Source organism: Nelumbo nucifera, chromosome 8, assembly GCF_055504915.1.
Source record: "Nelumbo nucifera cultivar China Antique chromosome 8, China Antique-T2T, whole genome shotgun sequence".
Classification (NCBI taxonomy): Eukaryota; Viridiplantae; Streptophyta; class Magnoliopsida; order Proteales; family Nelumbonaceae; genus Nelumbo; species Nelumbo nucifera.
In genome coordinates, this window is record NC_142656.1 from 19945038 (window position 1) to 19969557 (window position 24520).

The 24520-nt window shown below is 39.0% G+C and overlaps 1 protein-coding gene and 1 non-coding gene across 2 annotated transcripts; one reads left to right on the forward strand and one right to left on the reverse strand.

Moving 5' to 3' along the window:
* Positions 1-9605: 9605 nt before the first annotated feature.
* On the forward strand, positions 9606-15102 carry LOC148789724 (uncharacterized). Its single transcript, XM_088893762.1, has 7 exons — positions 9606-9991; positions 10625-10856; positions 11183-12789; positions 12985-14208; positions 14348-14415; positions 14527-14801; positions 15028-15102. Exons 1-7 carry the CDS (start codon positions 9606-9608, stop codon positions 15100-15102), a joined length of 3867 nt encoding a protein of 1288 aa, XP_088749888.1.
* On the reverse strand, positions 10128-10234 carry LOC148789725 (small nucleolar RNA R71). Its single transcript, XR_016079942.1, has one exon. It is a non-coding gene; the product is annotated as a small nucleolar RNA R71 (small nucleolar RNA).
* Positions 15103-24520: the final 9418 nt, after the last annotated feature.

The window sequence follows — 24520 nt, forward strand, 5'->3', positions numbered from 1 at the left end:
CAGGAAAACACGCCGATATGGATGAAGGCATCAGACCTGGGCAAAGCAGGCTACAATTCCTATGGGATCTCAAATTATGACATAATGCAGTACAATGAGGACATGAAGAAATTCAGGAAGATGCCATTAAGTAGCCAGGAGTACATTAGACTTTCTGTCCCTCATAAGAATATATGGATCTTGAGTTTATAAGAAGAGAAAAAATGCAAAGAGAAGTTTCACTTGCAGATCAAATCCGGGCTGCCAAAAGAAAATATTAAATTGAAATTAAGATGTATTTGTGATTCAAATAGTTTGAATGGAGAATGATTTTTTAAATTTTCTTGTAATTGATGTATTTTCATCTTTTGTATTTTATTTCGGTTTAAATGAATATATATAGAAAAATAGGTAATTTGAAGAAAATTAAATATAAAATAGATTATTTGGAAAAAAAAGTACTTTTAGCGGCAGCCGCGACTGTCGCCAAAGAAGTCCATGGCTACTGCTAAAAAGCACGCTGCAAATATATAGCGGCAGTCGAACTTGGTTTTTAGCGGTAGTTGCAACTGCCAATTGCCGCTAAAAACAATCTTTAGTGGTAGTCGGATGTAAAAACAACCTTTAGCGGCAGTCGGATGAGCATTAGTGGCAGTCATGACTGCCACTAAAAACAACCTTTTGCAGCATCTTAGTATTTATACCGGCAGCCGCAAAAACTGCCGCTAGAACGTCTAGCGACAGTTCTTTTAGCAGCACTTTTCCGACTGCCGGTAAAGGCTATAGCAGCAGTTTTGATGACCTTTAGCGACAGTGTTGTCATTTTTCTTGTAGTGTGTCTTTATGGATGCTATAGAATATTTTGAACTACTATTGATATTCCAATTAATTGCTTAGAAATCAGCCCATCAGCCCATGTAAATTTTAGTTACTATTCCTATCTTTAAGTTAAAATACTTGAATATAATTCTAATATTTATGTGTTTTGATTTGCAGGTTCAACCAATATGTTAAGTGGATTTGCATTGAAAGATATGCTGCATCATTGAAAGATATGTTAAGTGGATATGCTGCATCATTATAGAAATCATCCCATGCTGCATAATAATAATAATAATAATAATAATAATAATAATCCCTATTGGTCAACATGTGTGCTGCCATCGACTAACTGTTCCATCGACAATAAAAAGTAAGTAAACTATGGCTATGTTTGGAACCAATATCGTTTTTTTAATAAATGATTTGTTCTATTTTTTTTTTTGGGACTATTGCTGGTTTTTGCCACATTGGCATTTTTCAATGCCACAGCATGCATTACCATATTCATGCTAGCAAAAGAAAAAAAAAATGAGGTATTGCTGACATGGCGTTGTTTTTTAAAGAATACAATATCGGTTCCAAACACTTGCATGTGACTTTTGAGTGATTCGAATTTTGAATTAAAATATAACAAAACAAATATTAGTAAATGCACCTACCAGCCTTCTTTTTTTTTTTTCTTTGTAACTAAGGCTCCATTTGTAACTGAGGCTTTACCCTCTGTTGAGGTGCAATTCGCGATGATGGACCCACCAGTAATCATGTTGATTACTCTGCAGATTGGTCTTTCTTCTGGTAACTGCATTGGTGGCTGCTCACTCTGCCTGATGGTGGATTCAGGAGCATTTTTTCTCTGCTCCCCCCGTCGGTCTGTTTGGCGGTTAGCCTGATCTTTGTCTCCTTTCTATATGAAATCTTTTAAATATCTACGACGGATGAGCTCTTCAATCTCATTGTAGAGATTTTTACAACTTTGGGTGCTATGACCATGGTCTTTGTGAAAATGACAATATACATTTATGTTTCTAGTGGCGGGATCTCCCCTCAACCGAGGTGGCCACTTCACGTAAGAGGCGTCTTTGATCGCCATAAGAATTTCTCATCGCTTCGCGTTGAGGGGCATGTAGCTCGTCCTTTCAATCGGCGGAGTTCTGGAACACCGACCTGACTTATGAGATCGTGAAGGAGATCGGCTCCCGGATTTGTTTCCACCCCTAGTCGGGGACTTTCTCTTTCTTCATTTGCTGCCACCGTTACTTGTGTTGTCACCTTCTCTTTTCCTCTTTTCTGCTTGATTTTCATTCTTCTGGTTCATCTCTTCTTCGGTCCCGATGAAGTGATCGACGAGATTGAGGAATTTGGTGATGTTCTTCGGCTTGTTGGCCACTACATGCCACTTGAATTCCCTGTGGGTAATAACTTTCTTCGCTGCATGCCACTTGAAGCGTTTAATGTAGCTTCTGATAGACTCCCCTTCTCTTTGGACTACGTTGATGCGGCTTTCTTAGGACCTCGGGCACTTCTTGCTGGTGATGAAGTGCGAGGTGAACATCTCTACGAAATGCGTCCAGCTTTTGATTGTCCCTGGCGCGAGGTTCCTGTACCATGTGTGAGCTACTCCTTTGAACGTTGTGGAGAAGGCCACGCACATGCAAGACTCGTCAGCCCCAGCTAGGTGCATCTGGGACTAGAAGGAGTCCACATGATTGTTTGGATCAAAAGATCAATCGTATTTGTCCAACAGAGGCATTTTGAAATCCTTCGGCATCGGGGTCGCCAGGAGCTCGGAGGATAGAGGAGATGACCCTGAGAGGAGAGGAGCGGTCTTTGTGGCTACTGAGCTTGCCTCCTCTTTACCTTTTACCTGCTCTGGCTGGCTGGTCCCGGTGAGCTGGCTAAGAACTGTAGTTCGGCGTGCCTTGCGATGCCTTCGTTGCTGCTTCTTGATCGGCTCCGCATTGGTGTTGCTGACCTCTGTGTGTTCGGGTACCGTTCTGGCGCGGAGTGGCTTTGGTTGTTGTGCATGACTGCCTTGGATGGAATTGCCTAGCCTTGAGTCTATGGCCAGAACCCCAAACCGGTTCCCTGCAAGCGAACCTTCATGATGCGAGGGCCAGGGTAAAATGGCTTTGGCGGGCTGAGTATCTCCTAACCTGTTTGCCATGTTGCCCTGTGAAGCGGGCGGGGTGACTTGCCTGTCCCTCCTGCCGCGGGACGAAACCTGACTCCTAAGAGGAAGTGGAACTTGGGAGGTCTTGCCTTGAAGGGGAGAGCGAGTGTTCTGCCGGCGAGATTGATACTGTACCTCTGGGTGCCGGGGTGGAACCGGTTGCTAATTTTGTTGCAGAGGAGGGAATTGCTGCTGATACTGTTGCTGGTAGAAATGATGGAGAACTTGATGTTGATAGTGTTGATACTGCTGGACCTGTTGCATTCGGACCTGAATGGCCCGAACACAGTGTACCAGGTCGTCAAGCTGGGATTGCCCGGCTCCAAGGGGAACCATAGACGGTTCAGCGAAGGTCGCGCCAACTACTGGGGGGAGTGGCGCGTTTACCTGTGTAGTCGCTTGAGGCATGGTCAGCGTTGGGACCCCAGCCGCAGTAAGCGGTATGGTGAACTGACCGATGTAGACAGGCGGAAAGTGAGGCTGCCCCCCGGAGACGTTCACTTCGTTGTTTTGTCCAATGTTTCTAGAGGATTCCATGGATTTGATTCTATGATTAATGGTGGAAAAAGGCTTTTTGTAGCGATTCCCACAGAGAGAGAGAGAGACAACCGAGAAGATTAAGGTTTAATAATTTCTATATTCCATTAAATACTAGATTAGAATTTGGTAAGATCTAAGGCTGTAGGATTAAAATCTTTAATTTCCTACAAATCTCTATTTAATATATAAAACATCAATTATCAAATATTTTTAAATAACATATATACATAAAGATATATATATATATATGTATATATTATTTATAAATATCCGGGCCGGGCCTAAAAAATTAGGCCCAAGCCCGACCCTAAATTTTGTGGGCCTGATGCGGGCCGGGCCTTAACAAAAAATCTAGGCCCAAAACCAGATTTTCCGGGCTGGGCTGGGCTGGGTCAGGCTGAAATAATCACCCCTAGTTGTAGCTAGTATATTGTTTACCAGATTTACTTAAAAAAAAAAAGAGGAAATAGTAGAAGTGCTAGGATGGTAATATTTACCCTACCAAGAAGCATGATTATATACATGAGAGTTGTAGTGTAACTTTAATTGTCCTTTGCATGATATATAGGCAAAAAGGTGGGCCATGTGGTTATCCTGTCTATAGATATGTCTATAGATATGCACAAAATATATATAGTATCAAAAGAAGAGATAAATCTTTTAAGGTGGTTCTTGTGCAATACCTTACCATTTGCTGCTAGCTCCACCAAAGCTTTGTTGTGAGAAAATACCCATAGTTGTTTGGCTCTATTTGTCTGGGCTTCTCTTAAGCCTCCTAATAACACTAGGATTTCAGCATCATAACTGTTGATCGCCCAACAGGGAGTGCCTTCTGCGATGGTAAGTTGCTCGCTGGGAAATTGGAAGAGGAACCCTCGTCCTGCATGACCTGTATCTGGATCAAAAGAGCCATCAATAAAAAGTGTTGGAACATTATATCTACGAGATGGATTGATGTTATGTTGGGGTTGTAATGGGTTTGGGTTCTCGTCCAGTATATAATGCAAAGATGAGTTGATCACTTGCTTTGTGTCTTGCACGATGTTATCAAATATGCGTTTGTTCTGTGCTTTCCACATGTGATAGGCAATGATGTTGAAATAGCTTAGACTTTGAACTACCTGTGATTTACCATGGCGTGTATTGAGGCTTTGGAACCAGTCCTTGATAATGACATGCATGGGCTGATTTTGTATGAGAGTCGGGTTTAAGCCAATTTGGGCTTCACACCAGACTGCACAAGCGAAGGTACACTAGAAAAATAGGTGGTGGGTTGTTTCTACATGGAGGTTGCAGAAAGTGCAAGACCTCTCAGTCTCCCTTAGCCATGTCGCGCACTTGTTTTTAGTGAGCAAACCATCCGACAACAACTTCCATAGAAATACCTGGAATCTGTGAGGAACTTTGAGCTTCCACTCAGAAGGCGTTTGAAGGAGAGTCCTCTAATGATTTAAAGTGCTGATTGGCTGATTTCACAAAGAAGACACCCATGGCATTATGCTTCCAAATTAGGAAATCTGAGGAGAGACTTGGTTCCGGGCTGATGTGAAGGATGTGTCGAATAGTGTGGTCGTGAAAAAGTTGAAGAAGCTTTTACATATCCCATGTAACAACATTTTTTAGGTGAGAAACCTTCAGGTTTCGTACTTGATCCCCGTTAGCTGACTCTTTCAAGTGCGGAATGTGACCTGGTAGTGTGGGAATCCATGGATCTGACATTGCTAAAATGGAGTTTCCGTCTTTGATAGTCCATAACAAATTTGTTTGTAACTTACTGATCAGTTGATGCACTTGTTGCCACCATGGTGAATTGCGGTGGCCTTTTTTGGCAACAAAGAAAGAGGAATGTGGGAAATATTTAGCTTTTACTTGCTAGCTCCAAATCCCATTAGAGTCAGTTAGTAGTCTCCACACTTGCTTACTAAACATGACTTTGTTCATGGTATTGAAGGATCTTAATCCAAGGCCACCTTGCATCTTTGGTCTATAGATCTTGCTCCAGGAAACTGTGTTTTGTGTTTTTATTTGAGTTACCCCACTAGAATGCTCTAGTCATCTTATCAATTTGAGAGCCTACAGCTTGGGGAAGAATTTCTATGGACATGGAATACACTGGGATGGATTGAAGCACTAATTTAACTAGGGTGGTTATTCCTGCTTTGGACAGAAGTTTGGATCTCCAAGAGTTGATTCTGGAGGAGATTTTGTCTGTTATCTCTTTGTGAGATGAGAGGTGGTGGGAGTTTAAGCCAACTTGGGTACCAAGGTACTTGGTACCAACCAGTGATTTACTAGTAGCATGTGGGAAAGGATTCTCCTATATTGGCGGGGAACATTTCTGCTAAAGAATAGGCGGGATTTGGCATGATTTATCTTCTGTTCGGACATGATCTCGAAAGACTTCAGTAGATTGGTAAAAGACTTGACCTGTTCTACCTCAGCTTTGTGGAAAAGTATGCAATCATTAGCAAATAGGAGATGTGTAATGGGGGAGCTATTGCGACTAATCTGCACTCCTTCTAGTTGCCCCTCTGATGAGGCTTTGTTTAGCAGTTGAGAGAGGACTTCCATGCCTTATAAATAAGTAGGGAGATATAGGGCCACCCTGTCTTACCCCCCGCTTTAGCTTAATGATCATGTGACTCACTTGCTAATTTGATAAAGTAGTGGAGATGCACTGATGTAACATATTACACCATTTGTCTGGGAATTTCATTTTTTAAGCACATGATATAGAAAGGACCAGCCTATGCGATCAAATGCCTTTGACATGTCGAGTTTGATGGCAATATATCTTTTGCCTCTTTGTTGATACTTCATCTTATGCAAGATCTCCTTCACTAATAGAATGTTGTTTGAGATTTGTCTACCCTTGAGAAATTCGAATTGGTAAGGAGATAAAATCTCCTGTAATATAGGTTGTAGTCTTGTTACCATCCACTTAGTTATGATCTTGTAGAGGACATTACACAGGTTGATAGGACGGTAACTTGATGTGTCAATTGGTTTGTTATTTTTTGGAACAAAAACCAAATTGGTATCATTTATTTCTTTTGGCAAGGATTCTGAATTAAATAATTTAAGTACAACTGTGTGAATGTCTATTCCGATTAGGTCCCAGTAATGTTGATAGAAGAGAGGGGTGAAACCATCAAGTCCTGTGGCTTTGTGGGGATTAAATTGTTTAACCACACTAGTTATTTCTTCAAGAGTAGGGGGCGTCAGCAGAGAATCCTGGTGTTGGGTAGAGAGAGTTGGGAGGGGGATATTGTTCAATAGTTCTGGGTCAAATTCTTCTTGCTGCCCACCTACCTCCAAGAGAGCCTGCTTAAATGTTTTAACTATATGTGTACGACTTGAAGTCCAAGACCCATCGTTGCATTTCAGCTAGCCAATATTATTTTTGGCATTTTTGAAATTTGCCATGTGATGAAAAAACTTGGTATTTCTGTCACTCTCTTTGAGCCACAACTCTCTTGACTCTCCAAAGTTGTTCTTCTTTCAAGAGCTAGTAGTTATATTGTTTTAACAGTGATTGAAGTTGGTCTTGCTCTGCATTGCGTAGGGTTCTCAACTGCAAGGTTGAGATTTGCTCAGCTATGCTTCGGATGTGGTCCTGGATTAGGCCAAAATGACTTTTATTCCATTGCTTGAGGGCCAGTTAGCAAGTTTTTAGCTTGTTGATGACTTGATGAGCAGGTGAGCCATGGACGGGTTGACTCCATGAGGCAGAAATAATTTGTTTGTAAGCAGAGTGTTCTACCCAGAAAGGCTGAAAATGAAAATGTGGTTTCCTTTGAGGAGTTGGAGATGAAGTGTTTAAGACAATAGGCCCATGATCCGAGGTGGTTATTGGGGAATGGTTTAACTGGGTGTTTGGGAATAATTGGCACCAAGAAGGGGTTAGCTAGGGCCCGGTCCAACCTTTCAAGCACTTTAGCCGCTCCCTTTTGGCCATTTTGTCCAGGTGAATGGAGGTCTGACATAATCGAAGTCCACTAGGCCAAATTTTTGTACAAAATTTTGTAAATGTTTAGAGAGGTAAGGTTTGGAATTTCTAAAGGATTTATGGTCATCCATCTTGTAAATATCATTGAGGTCTCCTATGAGGAGCCAAGGTAGGTTAGTGAGCTCTTGTGATTGTGTGAGGTGAAGCCAGATGTCTTTGCGAAGATGCCGGGCAGGGTGGCCATAGAATAGTAATAATTGCCAAGAATTGTTGGGCAGCTAATTCGAGATTTGAGATGAATTAGGTGAGTATTGACATGGAGAATGTCAAATGAGTTTGAATCCAGCCAATCGCAGAAAAAGACCACTAGAGAACCCTGAAGCTTCATGGAATATAAAGCTTTTAAATTTTAGCTTCTTCGCCAGGGTGGAACATTTTTGCCAGTCTAGCTTGGTTTCTATTGATGAGAGTAGAATTTATCATATTTTTATCCCCAATTATTCTGTTTTTTATACTAAATTAGCATCTAATTGGACTCATATCTCTTGTATTTTGGTCCAGGGTATGAAAGAAGGCATCAAGAGCAAAGAAAGACAAATCGGATGATTTTCACAGTTTCGACATCGTTCAGTGATCTGTGCCTAACTCGCGTCTCCGAACTCCGAATGGGCTGAAGCAAGATCCACTGGAAAGATAAGAGAATAATCCACAACGTTTATGTTTTGGGATTTCGCAGATTCGGCATGAATCGAAGTCAAATCTGGGCCCGAAGTCGCGGAAAATTCGCAGGAAGGCCCAATCCGCAGCTGAAGCTCAACTTGTAGAAAAGCCTGGCAGCAACCCAATTCGCAGAGGAGGTCTAATACGAATCCAAGAACAAGAAACTGAGAAGAGTCCTTCCAGATCTAAATTCTTGATATAATCTTATAAAGATAAAAGGATTGAGTTCATTAGATAAAGAGATAAGAGTAGGATTAGAATATGACTTTCTATTCTTGTAATATAAATTTCAAGAGGAAGTAGGAGACCACCCCCTCCCCTTAAGCTATATAAAGGAGGGGAAGGACCAGCTTTAGGCATCAACTTGATCACCGAATCACTCAATTTCGGATTTGAATCAAGAAACAATGAGCAATCAGTCAAGAAGGGTTCAAGAAAGGTTCAAGAATTCAAGAAATCTCAAGAGGAGGAGATCTCAGCACCATGGGCGAATTCAAGAGTTCTTTCTTTCCCTTTGTTTGCTTTAATTCTTCTATTATGAACTGATTTGTTTCTTGCTAGGGCTATGGAAAGCCTAATCATGTTAATGAATATATTTTTATTTTCTTGATTTATCCAAGATTGTGGTTTCCATATACTCTATGAATTATTGTGCTTAAAGCAATTAAGAGCTTGGCCACCTCTTAATTGATTTGGGTTATGTGAATGAATTGAGAGAGGAATTCACATAATTGATAGAATAATTCATAGTGTGAATTGAATGGTATATAAGGATATATATATACATGATTCATCTGAATTTAATGGTTTTTTTGGACTTAATGCACTTCCATCTTGAGAGCTCTACTCGAGAGATCGAAGGGTTACCTGATGGGTGTAGGTTTAGTATATCTCGAGAGAGAATATTAAATAAATTTGTGAAAATCTCAGCTTATGGGAATAACAATTAGTCTTGGATAATTGGACCCATCAATATTCATTACATTGGTTAGGTGGACCAAAAGTCCTAGCGATCCATCATTTGCATATTCAATTAGTGATCACCCTTGCTTTTATTTTCTCTTTCCAGTTTTATTTTCAGTAGTTCTTTCTTCCTAAAATCTGAATTTCGATTGTCCAAATAATTAGGGAAAACTATGATTTTAATACTTATTTTGTTAAATCCCCGTGAGAACGATATTATTATACTACTTGATAACTAGTGCACTTGCTAGGGTTATATATTTATAGCTATCAAGTTTTTGGCGCCGTTGCCGGGGATTTAATCCTAAAATAATATTAGAATTTGTTAACCTTGATTAATTTGGACCTTTTATTTATTTTTTTTATTATTATTCTATTTTCCTTTTATTTCTTTCTATTTCTGTTATTATTTGTTTGTTCGAATTTTTTTGTTTTTTTTTGTTGGTTCAGATTTACTAGTGCATGACACGCACTAGACAGGAAGGGTTAGCTGAATTCGATCCAGAAATTGAAAGAACCCTTCGTTTGTTGCAAAGGGCCAATAAAGGAAAATCAAGAGAAGAGGTTGTTATTTGCGAACCAGCCATAGAGATTGAAGGAGAGATGGTAGAAGGAAATCGCACCCTCTTGGATTATGCTTGTCCAAACATTGATGGGGCAACATCCAACATTTGCAAGCCTACCATCCATGCCAATAATTTTGAAATAAAGCCTGCAATAATTCAAATGATCCAAACTAGTATTCAATTTAGTGGGTTACCAAGTGATGACCCTAATGCACACATCGTTAACTTCCTTGAAATATGTGATACATTTAAACACAATGGAGTTAGTGATGATGCAATTAGGTTAAGATTATTTCCTTTTTCATTGCGTGATAGAGCTAAAGATTGGCTCAACTCACTCCCTGCAGGAAGCATCACCACTTGGAATGATTTAACCTAGAAATTTTTGGCTAAATATTTCCCACCCTCCAAAACAGCAAAATTAATTAATGATATTACCACTTTTGCTCAATTTGAGAGGGAGTCCCTGTATGAAGCATGGGAAAGATTCAAGGAGATGCTTAGGAGGTGTCCTCACCATGGGATACTAATTTGGCGACAAATACAGACTTTTTATAATGGTATCACCCCCTCTAATCGATCCATTATTGATGCAGCCGCAGGTGGTACAATCATGAGAAAAACTCCAGAGGAAGCATACGACTTAGTGGAGGAGATGGCATCAAACAGCTACTAGTGGAGTAATGATCGAACCAATCAGAGGGGAGTACACGACATTGATTCCTTTGCATCCTTATCTGCGCAAATAGCCAATTTAAATAAAAGACTGGATAATTTTAGTATTGCAGCCATTAATACAACACCTAGCATCTCATGCGATTTATGTGGACAAATAAGACATGCCAATTCTGATTGCTAATTAAATAGTCCTTTTATTTCCCATGAGAATGCTAATATTATCTCTCATGCTGGCAGGACAAATTACAACCCATATTCAAATACATACAACCTAGGGTGGAGGAGTCATCCCAACTTCTCTTGGAGCAACAATCATCAAAAGGCACCCATGGGATTCCAACCACAACCGCCCCCACAAGAGAAAAAGAGCAATCTGGAGGAGATGATTTCTAAGTTCATCAACACTACTAAAGCAAAATTCCAAAGCCATGAAACAACAATTAAGAACTTAGAAGCTCAAATGGGGCAGGTTGTGAGCATGTTATCAGAGAGGAAAGAAGGAAGGCTGCCCAGCAACACAGAAAAAAAAATCTCAGAGAACCTGTGAATGCCATAGCCTTAAGAAGCGGGAAGACAATCGGCGAAGCCCCAGAAAATGACAAGAAAGCTGAAATGGCCGATTTACAAAAGGAGAATGAGAGAAGCACCCCTAAACTGAATTTACATGAAATCCAACTCCCTGTTCCCTACCCAAGAAGAGTTTTGAAGGCCAAATTAGATAAACAATTTGAAAAATTTTTGGAAGTATTTAAAAAGATTCACATTAACCTTCCTCTTCTTGATGTGTTATCGCAGATGCCCAAGTATGCAAAATTCCTAAAGGAGGTGATGTCCAATAAAAGAAAATGGGAGGATTGCGAGATGGTAAAATTAAATGAAGAATGTTCAGCCATTCTTCAAAATAAGCTACCACCGAAACTAAAGGATCCAGGGAGTTTCTCTATACCTTGCACAATAGGAAATGCTGAATTCGATAAAGCCTTATGTGATCTTGGTGCTAGTATAAATTTAATGCCTTACTCTATTTTTAAGAGACTTGGATTACATGAACTAACATCTACCACCATTACCCTACAACTGGCTGATCGAAGCATCAAATACCCTAGGGGAATAGTGGAAGATGTCCTAGTTAAAGTAGGGAATTTCATCATCCCTGTTGATTTCATTGTGTTGGATATGGAGGAGGATAAATCGATGCCATTAATTCTAGGGAGACCCTTTCTTGCAACCGGTAATGCTTTAATTGATGTACAAAAGGGTCAACTTACTCTTAGGATTAATGGAGAAGAAATGATATTTAATGTTTTTCAAACCCTGAAGTATCCCAACACTAAAGAACATGAAATTTATGTAATCGACTCCATTGATGTGGTGGCAGCAGAAATTAATAAATCAAAGATAGATGATCCCCTTGCAAACTGTCTCATTAATTCTGGTAATAACATGCAGGTAGTGGAGGATGAAGTAGAGGAGGTAATAAACTATTTAGAGGCCGGCCAAGAAGAATGCAAGCCAAGAAAAGGGAAGTTTCTACCATTAGATGGGCCGATCCTCTCTAAACAACTATTACCCTCCATCAAAGCACCTCCAGCTTTGGAACTCAAACCCTTACCTTTTCATTTAAAATATATGTTTTTGGGAGATAGTTCCACCTTACCTGTAATCATCTCTTCTGACTTGACAGGCCTCCAAGAGGAAAAGTTTGTGAGGGTACTCAAGCAACACATATCGGCCATAGGATGGAGCATTGCAGACATAAAAGGAATCAGCCCGTTGGTATGCACACACAAAATTCTGATGGAGGAAGGCTGCAGTCCCAAGGCACAACCACAAAGGAGGCTGAATCCAAAAATGCAACAGGTGGTAAAGGCAGAAATTCTGAAATGGCTCGAAGCAGGTATTATTTATCCAATTTCAGATTCATCATGGGTAAGTCCCGTTCAAGTCGTACCAAAGAAAGGTGGGATGACTGTAATCATAAATGAAAATAATGAATCAACTCCCACAAGAACAATAACTAGCTGGAGGGTGTGCATAGACTATCAAAAATTAAATGAGGCCACCAGGAAAGATCACTTTCCACTGCCATTTATTGATCAAATGATAGAGAGACTTGCAGGGCATGAATATTATTGCTTCCTAGACGGCTACTCCGGGTACCTTCAAGTACCCATTGCACTGGTAGATCAGGAAAAAACCACTTTTACTTGCCCTTACGGGACCTTTGCCTTTAGGAGAATGCCTTTTGGATTGTGCAATGCCCCTGCCACTTTCCAACGGTGTATGATGTCATTATTTGGTGACTTCATGGATGACTTCATGGAAGTCTTCATGGACGATTTCTCTATTTATGGATCATCATTCGATGAATGCTTGATTAATTTGGAAAAGGTACTCCAAAGGTGTGAGGAATTTAACCTTGTTTTAAACTGGGAAAAATGCCATTTCATGGTTAGAGAAGGAATCGTTCTAGGGCATAAGGTGTCCTCTCGGGGCATCGAGGTTGATAAAGCTAAAATATAACTGATTGAAAAATTACCTCCACCACAATCAATAAAAGATGTTAGGGGCTTTCTCGGGCATGCCGGTTTTTATAGGCGGTTCATCAAAGATTTCTCTAAAATCGCCAGGCCCCTAACAAATCTGCTAGTTAAGGATGTGCCTTTTGATTTCAATGATGATTGTTTGCATGCATTCAATGTTCTTAAAGAGAAATTGGTTCAAGCGCCGATTGTATCAGCCCCTGAGTGGGAACTACCCTTCGAAATAATGTGTGATGCAAGCAATGATACCTTAGGCGCAGTTTTAGGGCAAAGAAAAGATAAGAAATTCCATACCATTTACTATGCAAGTAGGACCATGAATGAAGCACAAAAAAATTATTCCACTACCGAAAAGGAATTACTTGCAGTAGTATTTGCTATTGAAAAATTCAGATCCTATTTGCTCTTATCTAAAGTTATCATATTCACTGACCATGCTGCCTTGAGATATCTGCTTGCTAAGAAAGATGAAAAACCTAGGCTGCTACAATGGATCTTGCTGCTGCAAGAATTTGATTTAGAAATTAAGGACGAAAAGGGTAGTGAAAACACAGTGGCTGACCATTTATCAAGGCTGGATGAAAAGTATGTTGAAAATATTGATAATTCAGCCTTACATGATGAATTCCCAGATGAGCAACTCTATGCGATTAATGATAAAAATGAACCTTGGTTTGCTGATTTGGCTAATTTCTTGGCAGAGAATGTGATGCCTCTTCACATGACCTATCAACAGAGAAAGAAATTTTTCTCTGATGTGAAATATTACTTGTGGAATGAATCCTACTTGTACAAAATCTGCAGGGACGGCTTGATAAGGAGATGTATTCCTAAGGAGGAGGTACAAAGTGCCATACAATTCTGCCATGACAAAGAAGCCGGAGGTCACCATGGAGCATCAAGAACTGCTTCAAAAATTCTTCAAAGCGGATTGTATTGGCCATCACTCTTCAGGGACATATTCAAATATGTAAGTGCTTGCGATCATTGCCAAAGGACAGGTAATATCTCCCGAAGAAATGAGATGCCCTTGAACAACATACTTGTCTGCGAAATATTTGATGTGTGGGGCATTGATTTCATGGGACCTTTTCCAAAGTCTGTTAATAATTCTTATATACTTGTGGCTGTGGACTATGTGAGCAAATGGGTGGAAGCATGTGCCTACCCTACTAATGATGCTCGAGTTGTCATTAAATTCATGAAAAATTTCATATTTACTCGTTTTGGAACACCTCGAGCCATCATAAGTGATGGGGGAAAGCATTTTTGCAATAGGCAATTTGAACAACTATTAAATAAGTATGGTGTTACACACCGAATTGCAACCCCTTACCACCCTCAAACCAGCGGCCAAGTAGAGGTTTCTAAAAGAGAATTAAAGCAGATTTTAGAAAAAAACGGTTACCACATCCAGGAGAGATTGGTCCTTAAATTTAGATGATGCACTTTGGGCTTACTGTACTGCATTTAAAACCCCAATTGGTATGTCACCCTACCAACTAGTTTTCGGCAAAGCATGCCATCTACCCGTTGAGTTGGAACATAAAGCATATTAGGCTACCAAATTTTTGAATTTTGAATTAAGCAATGCAGGTGAGGCAAGGAAACTTCAGCTCAAAGAGTTAGATGAATGGAGGAATCATGCTTATGAGAATGCCCGCACATACAAAGAAAAAACCAAGGCATGGCATGATTCTCGAATTATTGGGAAGGAATTCAAGGAAGGAGATAAGGTGCTGCTCTTTAATTCTCGCCTAAAGATATTTCCTGGGAAATTGAAAACCAGATGGAGTGGACCTTTTGTGGTGGCTAAGGTATTCCCGTATGGAGCAATCCAACTACATAATGGTGATGGGAGTACATTCAAGGTAAATGGACACCAGTTGAAACATTATATTGAAGGAAAGCAACCCATCCACCATGGGTCCATTCTCTCCTTGAAACCGCCATGAAAGAAAGGTGAAGGTCAAGCTCACGACTTAAAAAGAGCGCTTATGGGAGGCAACCCATTTAGTTTAGTTGTTTGTTTTGTTCAGTTTTTTTTTTTTTTTCTTATGAGTGTGTTTTTCTCTTCTTCGTATCTCACATCTGCAGGATCTCAACAAGGCATTCAGGGAAGTCCTCTTAAATCTCTCTCCTTGTTCTTGTCATGCATATTCCATACATTGAGGACAATGTATATCTTAATTGTGGGGGAGGAGTAAGGGGTTGATAAAATTTTTTTGAACTCTAGCATGCTTTGATCATCATTTTTTACCTTTCCTTTTGAAATTTCTACTCCTTAGAGACTTGTTTTTGAATGATTGCAAACCACCTTGAATCATGTGCTTAGGGAGGATAGACAAGAAAGGATGCAGGCAAATCTAGCTGAAATTTCTAGCTAGGGAAGGCATCTCAGTAGTTTGAATGATCAACGGGCAAGATGCAATACAGAGTTGACCCTTGTGAGCATATTTGGTTTCTAACGGACAAACAGGGGTTGATTACTCTAGAACTTGTCTTGTTAGGCATGTCGAGACCACGATAATGAGTTCATGTATTGGAACGTGTTATCCAAAAAAAAAAAAAAAAACTCGTGTGAGATGGAGCATAAAATGCACTTACACCGAGAGAAAAAAGAGTTAGTGTGAGAGGGAGCATAAAATGCACTCACACTAAAAGAATAAAAGGGTGAGATGGAGCATAAAATGCACTCATCCCTAGATCCCAAACCCTAATTCACCTTTTGATGCATTGCACTCATGATAAGTGGTGGAGATGTGATACATAAGCAAGGTTAGGGTAATAACATTTCTTGTTTCGTTCTGAAGAATCATGAGAGGGTATTTTTTGAATCTTGCCACATGTGATTATGAAAACAAAGAGGGCTTACTCTAGCCCTAAATTATTCATGCAAAGAGATGCCTGCTTCCCTTGATTGTCGATCTCACTTGGGGACATGAGGATTGGCGATTTAAGATTATTCTTGGACAAGTTAAAAAGGAAAAGAAGTGGACGAAGGGAAGAAGCATGGATACTGATCAAGGCTTGCAGGAGGACAAATACCCTGTTGAGAGAAATCCAAAACAAATCTTTTAGTTAGTTTGTTCTTGTTTTAATTTTGTTTTGAGTTTTGTCTTGCCCGAGGACGGGCAAGAGTTTAAGTGTGGGGGATTTGATGAGAGTAGAATTTATCATATTTTTATCCCCAATTATTCTGTCTTTTATACTAAATTAGCATCTAATTGGACTCATATCTCTTGTATTTTGGTCTAGGGTATGAAAAAGGCATCAAGAGCAAAAAAAGACAAATCGGATGATTTTTCATAGTTTAGACATCGTTCAGTGATCTAGGCCTAACTCACGTCTCCGAACTCCGAATGGGCTGATTCAATATCCACTGGAAAGATAAGAGAAAAATACACAACTTTTATGTTTTGGGCTTTCGCAGATTCGGCATGCATCGAAGTCAAATCTGGGCCCGAAGTCGCGGAAAATTCGCAGGAAGGCCCAATCCGCAGCTGAAGCCCAACTTGTAGAAAAGCCTGGCAGCAGCCCAATTCGCAGAGGAGGTCTAATACGAATCCAAGAACAAGAAACTGAGAAGAGTCCTTCTAGATCTAAATTCTTGATGTAATCTTATAAAGATAAAATGATTGAGTTCATTAGATAAAGAGATAAGAGTAAGATTAGAATAGGACTTTCTATTCTTGTAATATAAACTTCAAGAGGAAGTAGGAGACTACCCCCTCCCCTTAAGCTATATAAAGGAGGGGAAGGACCAGCTTTAGGCATCAAATTGATCACTGAATCACTCAATTTCGGATTTGAATCAAGAAACAAGGAGCAATCAGTCAAGAAGGGTTCAAGAAAGGTTCAAGAATTCAAGAAATCTCAAGAGGAGGAGATCTCAGCACCATGGGCGAACTCAAGAGTTCTTTCTTTCCCTTTGTTTGCTTTAATTCTTCTATTATGAATTGATTTGTTTCTTGCTAGGGCTATGGAAAGCCTAACCATGTTAATGAATATATTTTTTTTTTCTTGATTTATCCAAGATTGTGATTTCCATATACTCTATGAATTATTGTGCTTAAAGCAATTAAGATCTTGGCCACCTCTTAATTGATTTGGGTTATGTGAATGAATTGAGAGAGGAATTCACATAATTGATAGAATAATTCATAGTGTGAATTGAATGGTATATAAGGATATATATACATGATTCATCTGAATTTAATGGTTTTTTTGGACTTAATGCACTTCCATCTTGAGAGCTCTACTCGAGAGATCGAAGGGTTACCTGATGGGTGTAGGTTTAGTATATCTCGAGAGAGAATATTACATAAATTTGTGAAAATCTCAGCTTATGGGAATAACAATTAGTCTTGGATAATTGGACCCATCAATATTCATTACATTGGTTAGGTGGACCAAAAGTCCTAGCGATTCCATCATTTGCATATTCAATTAGTGATCACCCTTGCTTTTATTTTCTCTTTCCAGTTTTATTTTCAGTAGTTCTTTCTTCCTAAAATCTGAATTTCGATTGTCCAAATAATTAGGAAAAACTGTGATTTTAATACTTATTTTGTTAAATCCCCATGGGAATGATATTATTATACTATTTGATAACTAGTGCACTTGCTAGGGTTATATATTTATAGCTATCATCTATTAAAAATAAAAGGTCCAGCTTTTCTTGTTTAACTAGCTTTCGTAGCTCACGAATCTTCTTATTATCACCAGCTCCCCTAATGTTTCAAGAAATGAACTTCATGGTAGTGAAGAACAAGGCTGAGATGGACAAGATTATGTATAATGTTGTGAAAATAATAAGAGAGGGGAAGAGATGTACCTGATGAAACAAGGAATTTGGGGTTGGACCAATGAAGCTGTTAGTGATGAACTGGTCACTGCCACAGAGAGACTTCGGGGACGTGGATACACCAGCATCAGATGAATTCAGTAAACCTAGGTTTAATGGTTGGATATCTCTTTGTGGTGTTAAGGGCATTGAGTAGTGTTGTTGGGATTCAGGCGGAACTAGCAATGTCATTGTGGTTTTAGCTAATAGTAGGGATGAGCATAGTTCAGTTGAAACCAAATAATCGAACCGGAATGTCGGTTTTGGTTTGCTCAAATCGCTAATTCGGTTTAAATGGTTCAGTTCGATTTTTAATTACAATTTTAATATTATTGGGTTTGGTTTCGGTTCTGATATTTAGAGGTTCAGTTAACCGAAATAATCAAACTTTTAAGGGTAAATTAGTAATTTTATAGGCCATTAGGCCAAAACACAAAACGTCAAAACCCTCGAGCTCGACATGTGATGCCTCATGTGTCATGTCTCCAGTCTTCCTTCGACCTTCTCAGTTCCCTATGCGGCTTTGCCCTTTGTGCTTCTCTTTGCCCACTGTTCAATCTACTCTCAGTCATCACTTTCTTTCTTCTTTTCTCTTTGTCTTCTACTCTTCACTTCTTCAAAGTTCAGTCTTCTCTCTTTTCTTCATTTTTGAGTTTCTCTTCGTCTTCTCTTAATCTCTTCAGTCTAGCACCAGCTGCACCACTCAGTCACTCACCAACGGCAACGACAAGTGATACTCTGGCAAGGCGACGACGGTGACCAGTTCAGAGCGTGAAGACAAGGTCAGGGAACTTCTCACCTTTTATTCTTCATTAAGAAAATAAACACTAAACAATTAGAACCCTTGAGGCTATTTCATCTTCCCACCTTATTGGGACCCAATTTCTTCCATTTTTTCTTGCTATAAATCCCTGCAATTGACCATGGTTATTTCATTGTTAGAACTTAGAAGAGTATGGCTTGCCTCAAAACTTTCTATTCGAGTTGACCATTTTCCAGACTCGACTGTTTGTGATTCAATAGAGTACAAATGTACAATCTAGGAAGAAATAATCAAGTAATGGCAAAAATTCGGTTCTAACTGAATCAATCGAAATAACCGAAAAAAATTCGGTTCGGTTTGATCGGTTTAGGTGAAGTTCGGTTTTAGAATATAGCATATTGTTTTTATAAAATTTGGTTTGTTCGGTTCGGTTTTTAATCGAACAAACCGAATGCATAGCCCTAGCTAATAGCATCTCAGGAGGTAGAATCTGTCCAGTAAGAAAGTCTGAAACTTGGCCATTACAAACCGCCCAAAGAGATTGAGTAGGTAGATCCAAATGATAATTTATTGTCCTGACACGTCTCCTTTTCCCCATGAGTAGATCAATGGTTCCCAAACCGCCGGTTTTGGTGAAATAGTGGGTAGTAATTTCTGGTTTCACGCTATACTGGCATATCGTGTGTTGTTGTTGCGCGTGTTGCTTACTTGTCAAGTTATTCTCATGATGATGGTGTGCATGCATGGAGCATGCATGCATAGAATGCGGCATCCTTTGTTTGTAGGGGTGGCTATCATGCAAGGCAATAGCAAGTTCTAACTTGCCAAGTGTCTATTGAGAATGATTAGTGTTCTGACACTGCTGGCCTTCGTCGAAATCCAGTTGCATTGACGATGATGACCTGCCAAAAACCACTACTAGTAGATCACAACTTCCATTCTCCAGGATAATCTATAGTATGACCTTCAAGAAAACTCTTGTAGTTTGATATGGAGTGGTCCAAACGTTTACAATTACTCCAAATATGCCCTATTAGATCACAGTTAGCACAAATTCTAGGGAGTTGTTCATAGCAAAAGCGAAGCCATACTGGCTTGCCATTGTAGAATATGAAGCGGCCTGTGAGGAGAGGTTTATGTAGATCAATAATGATTTTTTTACGTACGTATAAGCCTCTCAGTAGCTAGCCTGTGGGGATTTTCTCTTGGTTTGGGATGATGGTGCCCGTTGTGCTAGCAAGAAAACAAACCCTACCATCTTCAACCGTACCTCTAGGAATCATGTGGATTTGTAGCCAGACCCTCTAGGTCCAAACTTTTTCTACTGTTCCTGTATGTGAGTCACTCCATTCTTCTAGGAGGATCCAGCTTGAATGAAAGAACCAGGGACCCCCCCTCTAGTGCAATGAGATGGTCACTATAGTTTATAAATGAGAACTCGAGTCTACCTCTAAGAAATGAACGGTCACTAATCCTGATGTTTTCCACTATAAACGAACATAGTTGCCCAGAGTCTCTTCATTAACTTGTTGACACGGGAAGATGCGTCCCTTTAATGTCAACCCGATAACTTGCTCCGCCTCCTTGATAAGATCAAAGCTGGGTGGTTGTTCATCCACCCCTACATTAACTGCATGTGCGAAGAAGGATTCTATGTCCTCAATGTCATGTGCAATGACTGGCATGCTGGCAACTTCTTTACCTTTTGATGTCATCCCCAGTAAAAGCTAATCCTCACATGAAGAAGATGGTTGTATCCACGCCTCAATGGGTTCTCTGTGGGGACCTGAGTTCAAGAAACGGAACGGGGAGACAAGGAGACTAAGAGGGGTAGGGAATCTTTTACTGAACTAGAAGACAAATAGATGGGGTAGGTCGATGTTGAGTAGAAGTCAAATGGGGGAGGGGGTTTGCAGTAGAGGGAAAGAATAAGGATGAAGTGGAGTTTAAGTTCGAATGCAGGTATGCATAGGTGTGGGGGAGGGTTAGGGGAAAGCCTACTGCTGAAAAAAGGATGTTACAATTGCTAAACAGACCCAAGGTCGATGCTTAACTTACATGTAGTTAGACGGAAGTGGGGAAGAAGGTGATACAGACGCTAAGTCAGAGTAAGTTATAATACAAAAGATTCCTGCAGAGTGTGGGTTGTTGACATTTTGAATGTTATAGCTGTGCAGTGGAAATCAAAAAATCTGTATTGGGCCCGTCTGTACTTTTTCGTATATTTTATTTATTTATAAATATATTATTTATATTGCATTTTTATAAAATTGTTATATTAATTATATTTTTATAAAAATATGTATATATATGATGAAAATAGTTGAAAAAATATTTTTTTTTTTTACAAAAATAATAAAATTTGATGAATTGACAAAACCAGGCTTATTTAGAAAAAAAAATTGTAAAAACAGTGAGCGGGAACCGGGGATGAAAAAATCCATCTTATAACCAAATTGCCCCTGATTAAAAGCTACATCCATTACTTGTCTCCACACCCTCTCTCATCAAATCACTCTTTGCACTGTTGCTCACTTTCTAGTTTCTTCTCAAAGTTTTCAAACTTGCCTTCATTAACGCCGATGATGGCCCTGTGGAAGCATTAAACAGAGTCCTGTAGACCGGAAAATGAACAAGCTATTCATCAACAAGGATGCGTGGGTCTCGTCCGTCAGATCCAAGACTTTATGGTTGTTCCTTGCAATGATTCTTCATCTCTTTCAACCGAAGCTTAATCATGTGTTGAATATGAGCTGTTGTATAATATTCTATTCATTACTCTCTAACCCGCAAAGTTTGCTGTGATCCATTGAGCTTTCGTCGGTGTCAAGGAGATCTCGTTTTCTTGTGGACCATACAAATAGTGAAGAAGCACCAAGGAGGAGAAAGTACTAAGAAAACATGTACGACACCATCTCTTTTATCTCAAATCTGTACAACCAACCAGTCCAGCCATGGCGACACCTTCAAGTAGAATTTCGGGATCTTCTTTATCCGTAGCTTTATATAGCTTCAGATATACTGAGCTATGTGTTCCTTATCGAGTTTCTCATAATTGGGATTTCTCTCCTATTTTTATTAACGCTTGCTAAAGTACTTTTCTCAGCAAGGTTCCTTGGTTCGAAGTTCACAAGAAGAGCAATAGAATATTGAAGAATGAGAAGATAAAGAAAAGTAAAACAAGAGAGGGCAATTTAGTCCAAAAAGTGATTTTTTTTGTTCAGTTCACCGTGTTTGTTATTTATTTCTAAACATATCTGATTTTGTTAATTCCTCAAACTTAAGCTATGTGTTCGAATTTATAAATATGAAATCCGATCAGATCTTTGGATAAAATCGAATTGGTTCTTTACCGTGTCAGATTAGATTCGGATATACATTAATTTATATCCGATATGGTCCATTTGCATCCCTACTTCCTACGAATGATCTAAATATTGATGGCTTTTGCGCTAGATGTGGAGGACCAGAGGATATTCATATTTTTAAGTTTTGTAATTATGCAAAACAAATTTGGATGGAAGTAGCTCCAAACATCGAAGGGGCCCAATAAATGCGACTAGAGGTGTAAATTGGGTCGTGCTGCTCGTGGCTTGGCACGACCTGGTCTGATTTTGGACTAGCCCAGCATGACCTGATATGATGGCACACGGGCCGTGTCAGGCCCGGCATGATCATGTGGGTCATGCTGGGCCTGGGGTTTTAGGTCCAAGGGCCGGGTCGGCACGGCACGACCGAGCGGGTCGTGCCACCTGCAGCCTAGGGCACGACCCATATATATTATTTATATATATTTTATATATTTATATATATAATATATAATGTTTTTATATAAATTATAATTATATAATAATATATTAATAAAATAAACAATTTTTTCAATTTTATTATATTAGTTTATTTAATTATTGTATATATAAGTAATTGTATATATCAAAATTCATATAAAATTAAAATTTTAAGTTTTTTTTTCAAATTTTTTAAATAAATAACTTTGGCCTAGTCCACGGCCTGACCTGTCCCAAGGCTTGGCCCATAAAGCAACCCCGCCCGCGACACGAGACAGGCCCGCATAGGCTTGGGCCGTGGACCATGCCGGTCTGACCTCCCAAGTTATCCCAATGAAGGACAACATAACACGTATCGTGTCCCAATTTACACCTCTAAATACGACCAAATAAGAGAGTAGTGAAAAAGAGTTTCAAAAAATAATAACAATGATTATATATGAGAATAGAAGGGAGAGAATAGCTTATATATTATGAGAGTAAACCAAATATATGGGAGCCTATGTTTCTATATAAAAGATATCAATTTATCTCAGTTTCTTAGGGTCCACACAGCAAGATCAAGCCATAGCGCAAGTCCCAATTAATTAATTAATGTCTTGATGAATTACAGCCACACAGAAAGCTCTCATGTTAATTAGTATTACTATTTTCTTCAGTCAATCTCCCATTTATGAGTTATCTAAGCAAGAGGCCACTTATTTGGTGGACCAAATCATATAAGTTGTAATGGGGTTGGGTGAAATCAACCATTCAACTATTCATCTTTCCTTCTCTATAGTCTGGGTCGGTTTTTATGTAAAGATTCAAAAAAGCTAAGCGCATAAAGCAAAAAGCAAATGGTGATGTTACATGACATGCCTTTACAAAATCCAAAAGGCATATGTTATTCTCCATTGAACATATAAAGTACTATAAATCATGGTTTTTAATATCAGACTGGATCGTATGGTCGGACCAGAAAAATCAGGAATCAGTTAGTTGATCGGTTTTGTTTTTCATCAAAATTGGATTTTTGCCAAAAAAACGTTGATTTAGTCAATAAATCATTGACCCGGATAGTTGAATCATTTGAATCGTACAACAGTTCTGACTGTTTTTTAATTTTTTTAATTTTTGTCAGAATGGGCCGACCATTTGGTTCGAACGGTCAGACCATTTGACCCTAGAATTGGACCCCTAATCGGTTCGTTATCCAGGTCGGTTTTAAAAACCTTGGTATAAATAATAGAGTGCAAGGTGCTGTATTTTGTATGTATTTATACTATATATATTTATATTTGTGCTCTTTCTAAATTAAGCCTCGAAAGAAGTACCAATACAAATATGTAGAGTGAAAAACCTTGTATTTTATATTATTTTACATGTATTTATACTATACAAATTTGTATTTATACTCTTTCCAAATTAAGCCTTTAGGGACATTTGATTCATCAAATGGTGTAATCTAATGTACTCTCTAAACCAGTCAAAACATGGCTGCTACATCACCCATTATGGAGAGATCTCAAGTTTCACATGACAAAAAAAAAAAAAAATGGTGGGATTTAAAACACATGTACAATGTGGAAAATATTTTTACTAGTGAATAAATGCGTAGCCTAGGTGATTCCTGGCCAACCATGAAAAAGGTTAATAAGAGCCTTTCTCTCAATTGATGCTAAAGGTATCAATTCATCATCTCAATTTCAACTCATACTAACACCAAGACCAATACCGTTGTCAAAGTTATAATTCTATATATTATATCTATGTATATCTAAACCATTTAACCAATAATATTTATACATAATTCCCACTTAGCTTTTAATTATTAACACCACAGTACCAATATGCCCATAATCATCATCCCCCATTTATAAACAATCCCATATAAGTGGAAGGCCACCTTTGTTGACCAAACCCTAGAAGTTAATAATTAGTTGTAATATTATTTCAGCCAATATTGAACTATTAATTTGCTCATAGAAATTGATTACAAATGCATTCTTTAGTTGTTTCACATAGGGCCATTAATGGAGATTTGACCTTAATTACCCAATACCCAGCATGGTTAGTGCGAGTTCAGATTCATATCCAATACCATTGAGTATCATTTTTTCAGTCATGGCAGCCTATAGTATCATAACTTGTCAAAATTAAAACAACCCACCATGTTTCTAGATCAAATTTCATCGGCCCTCAGCACAAATA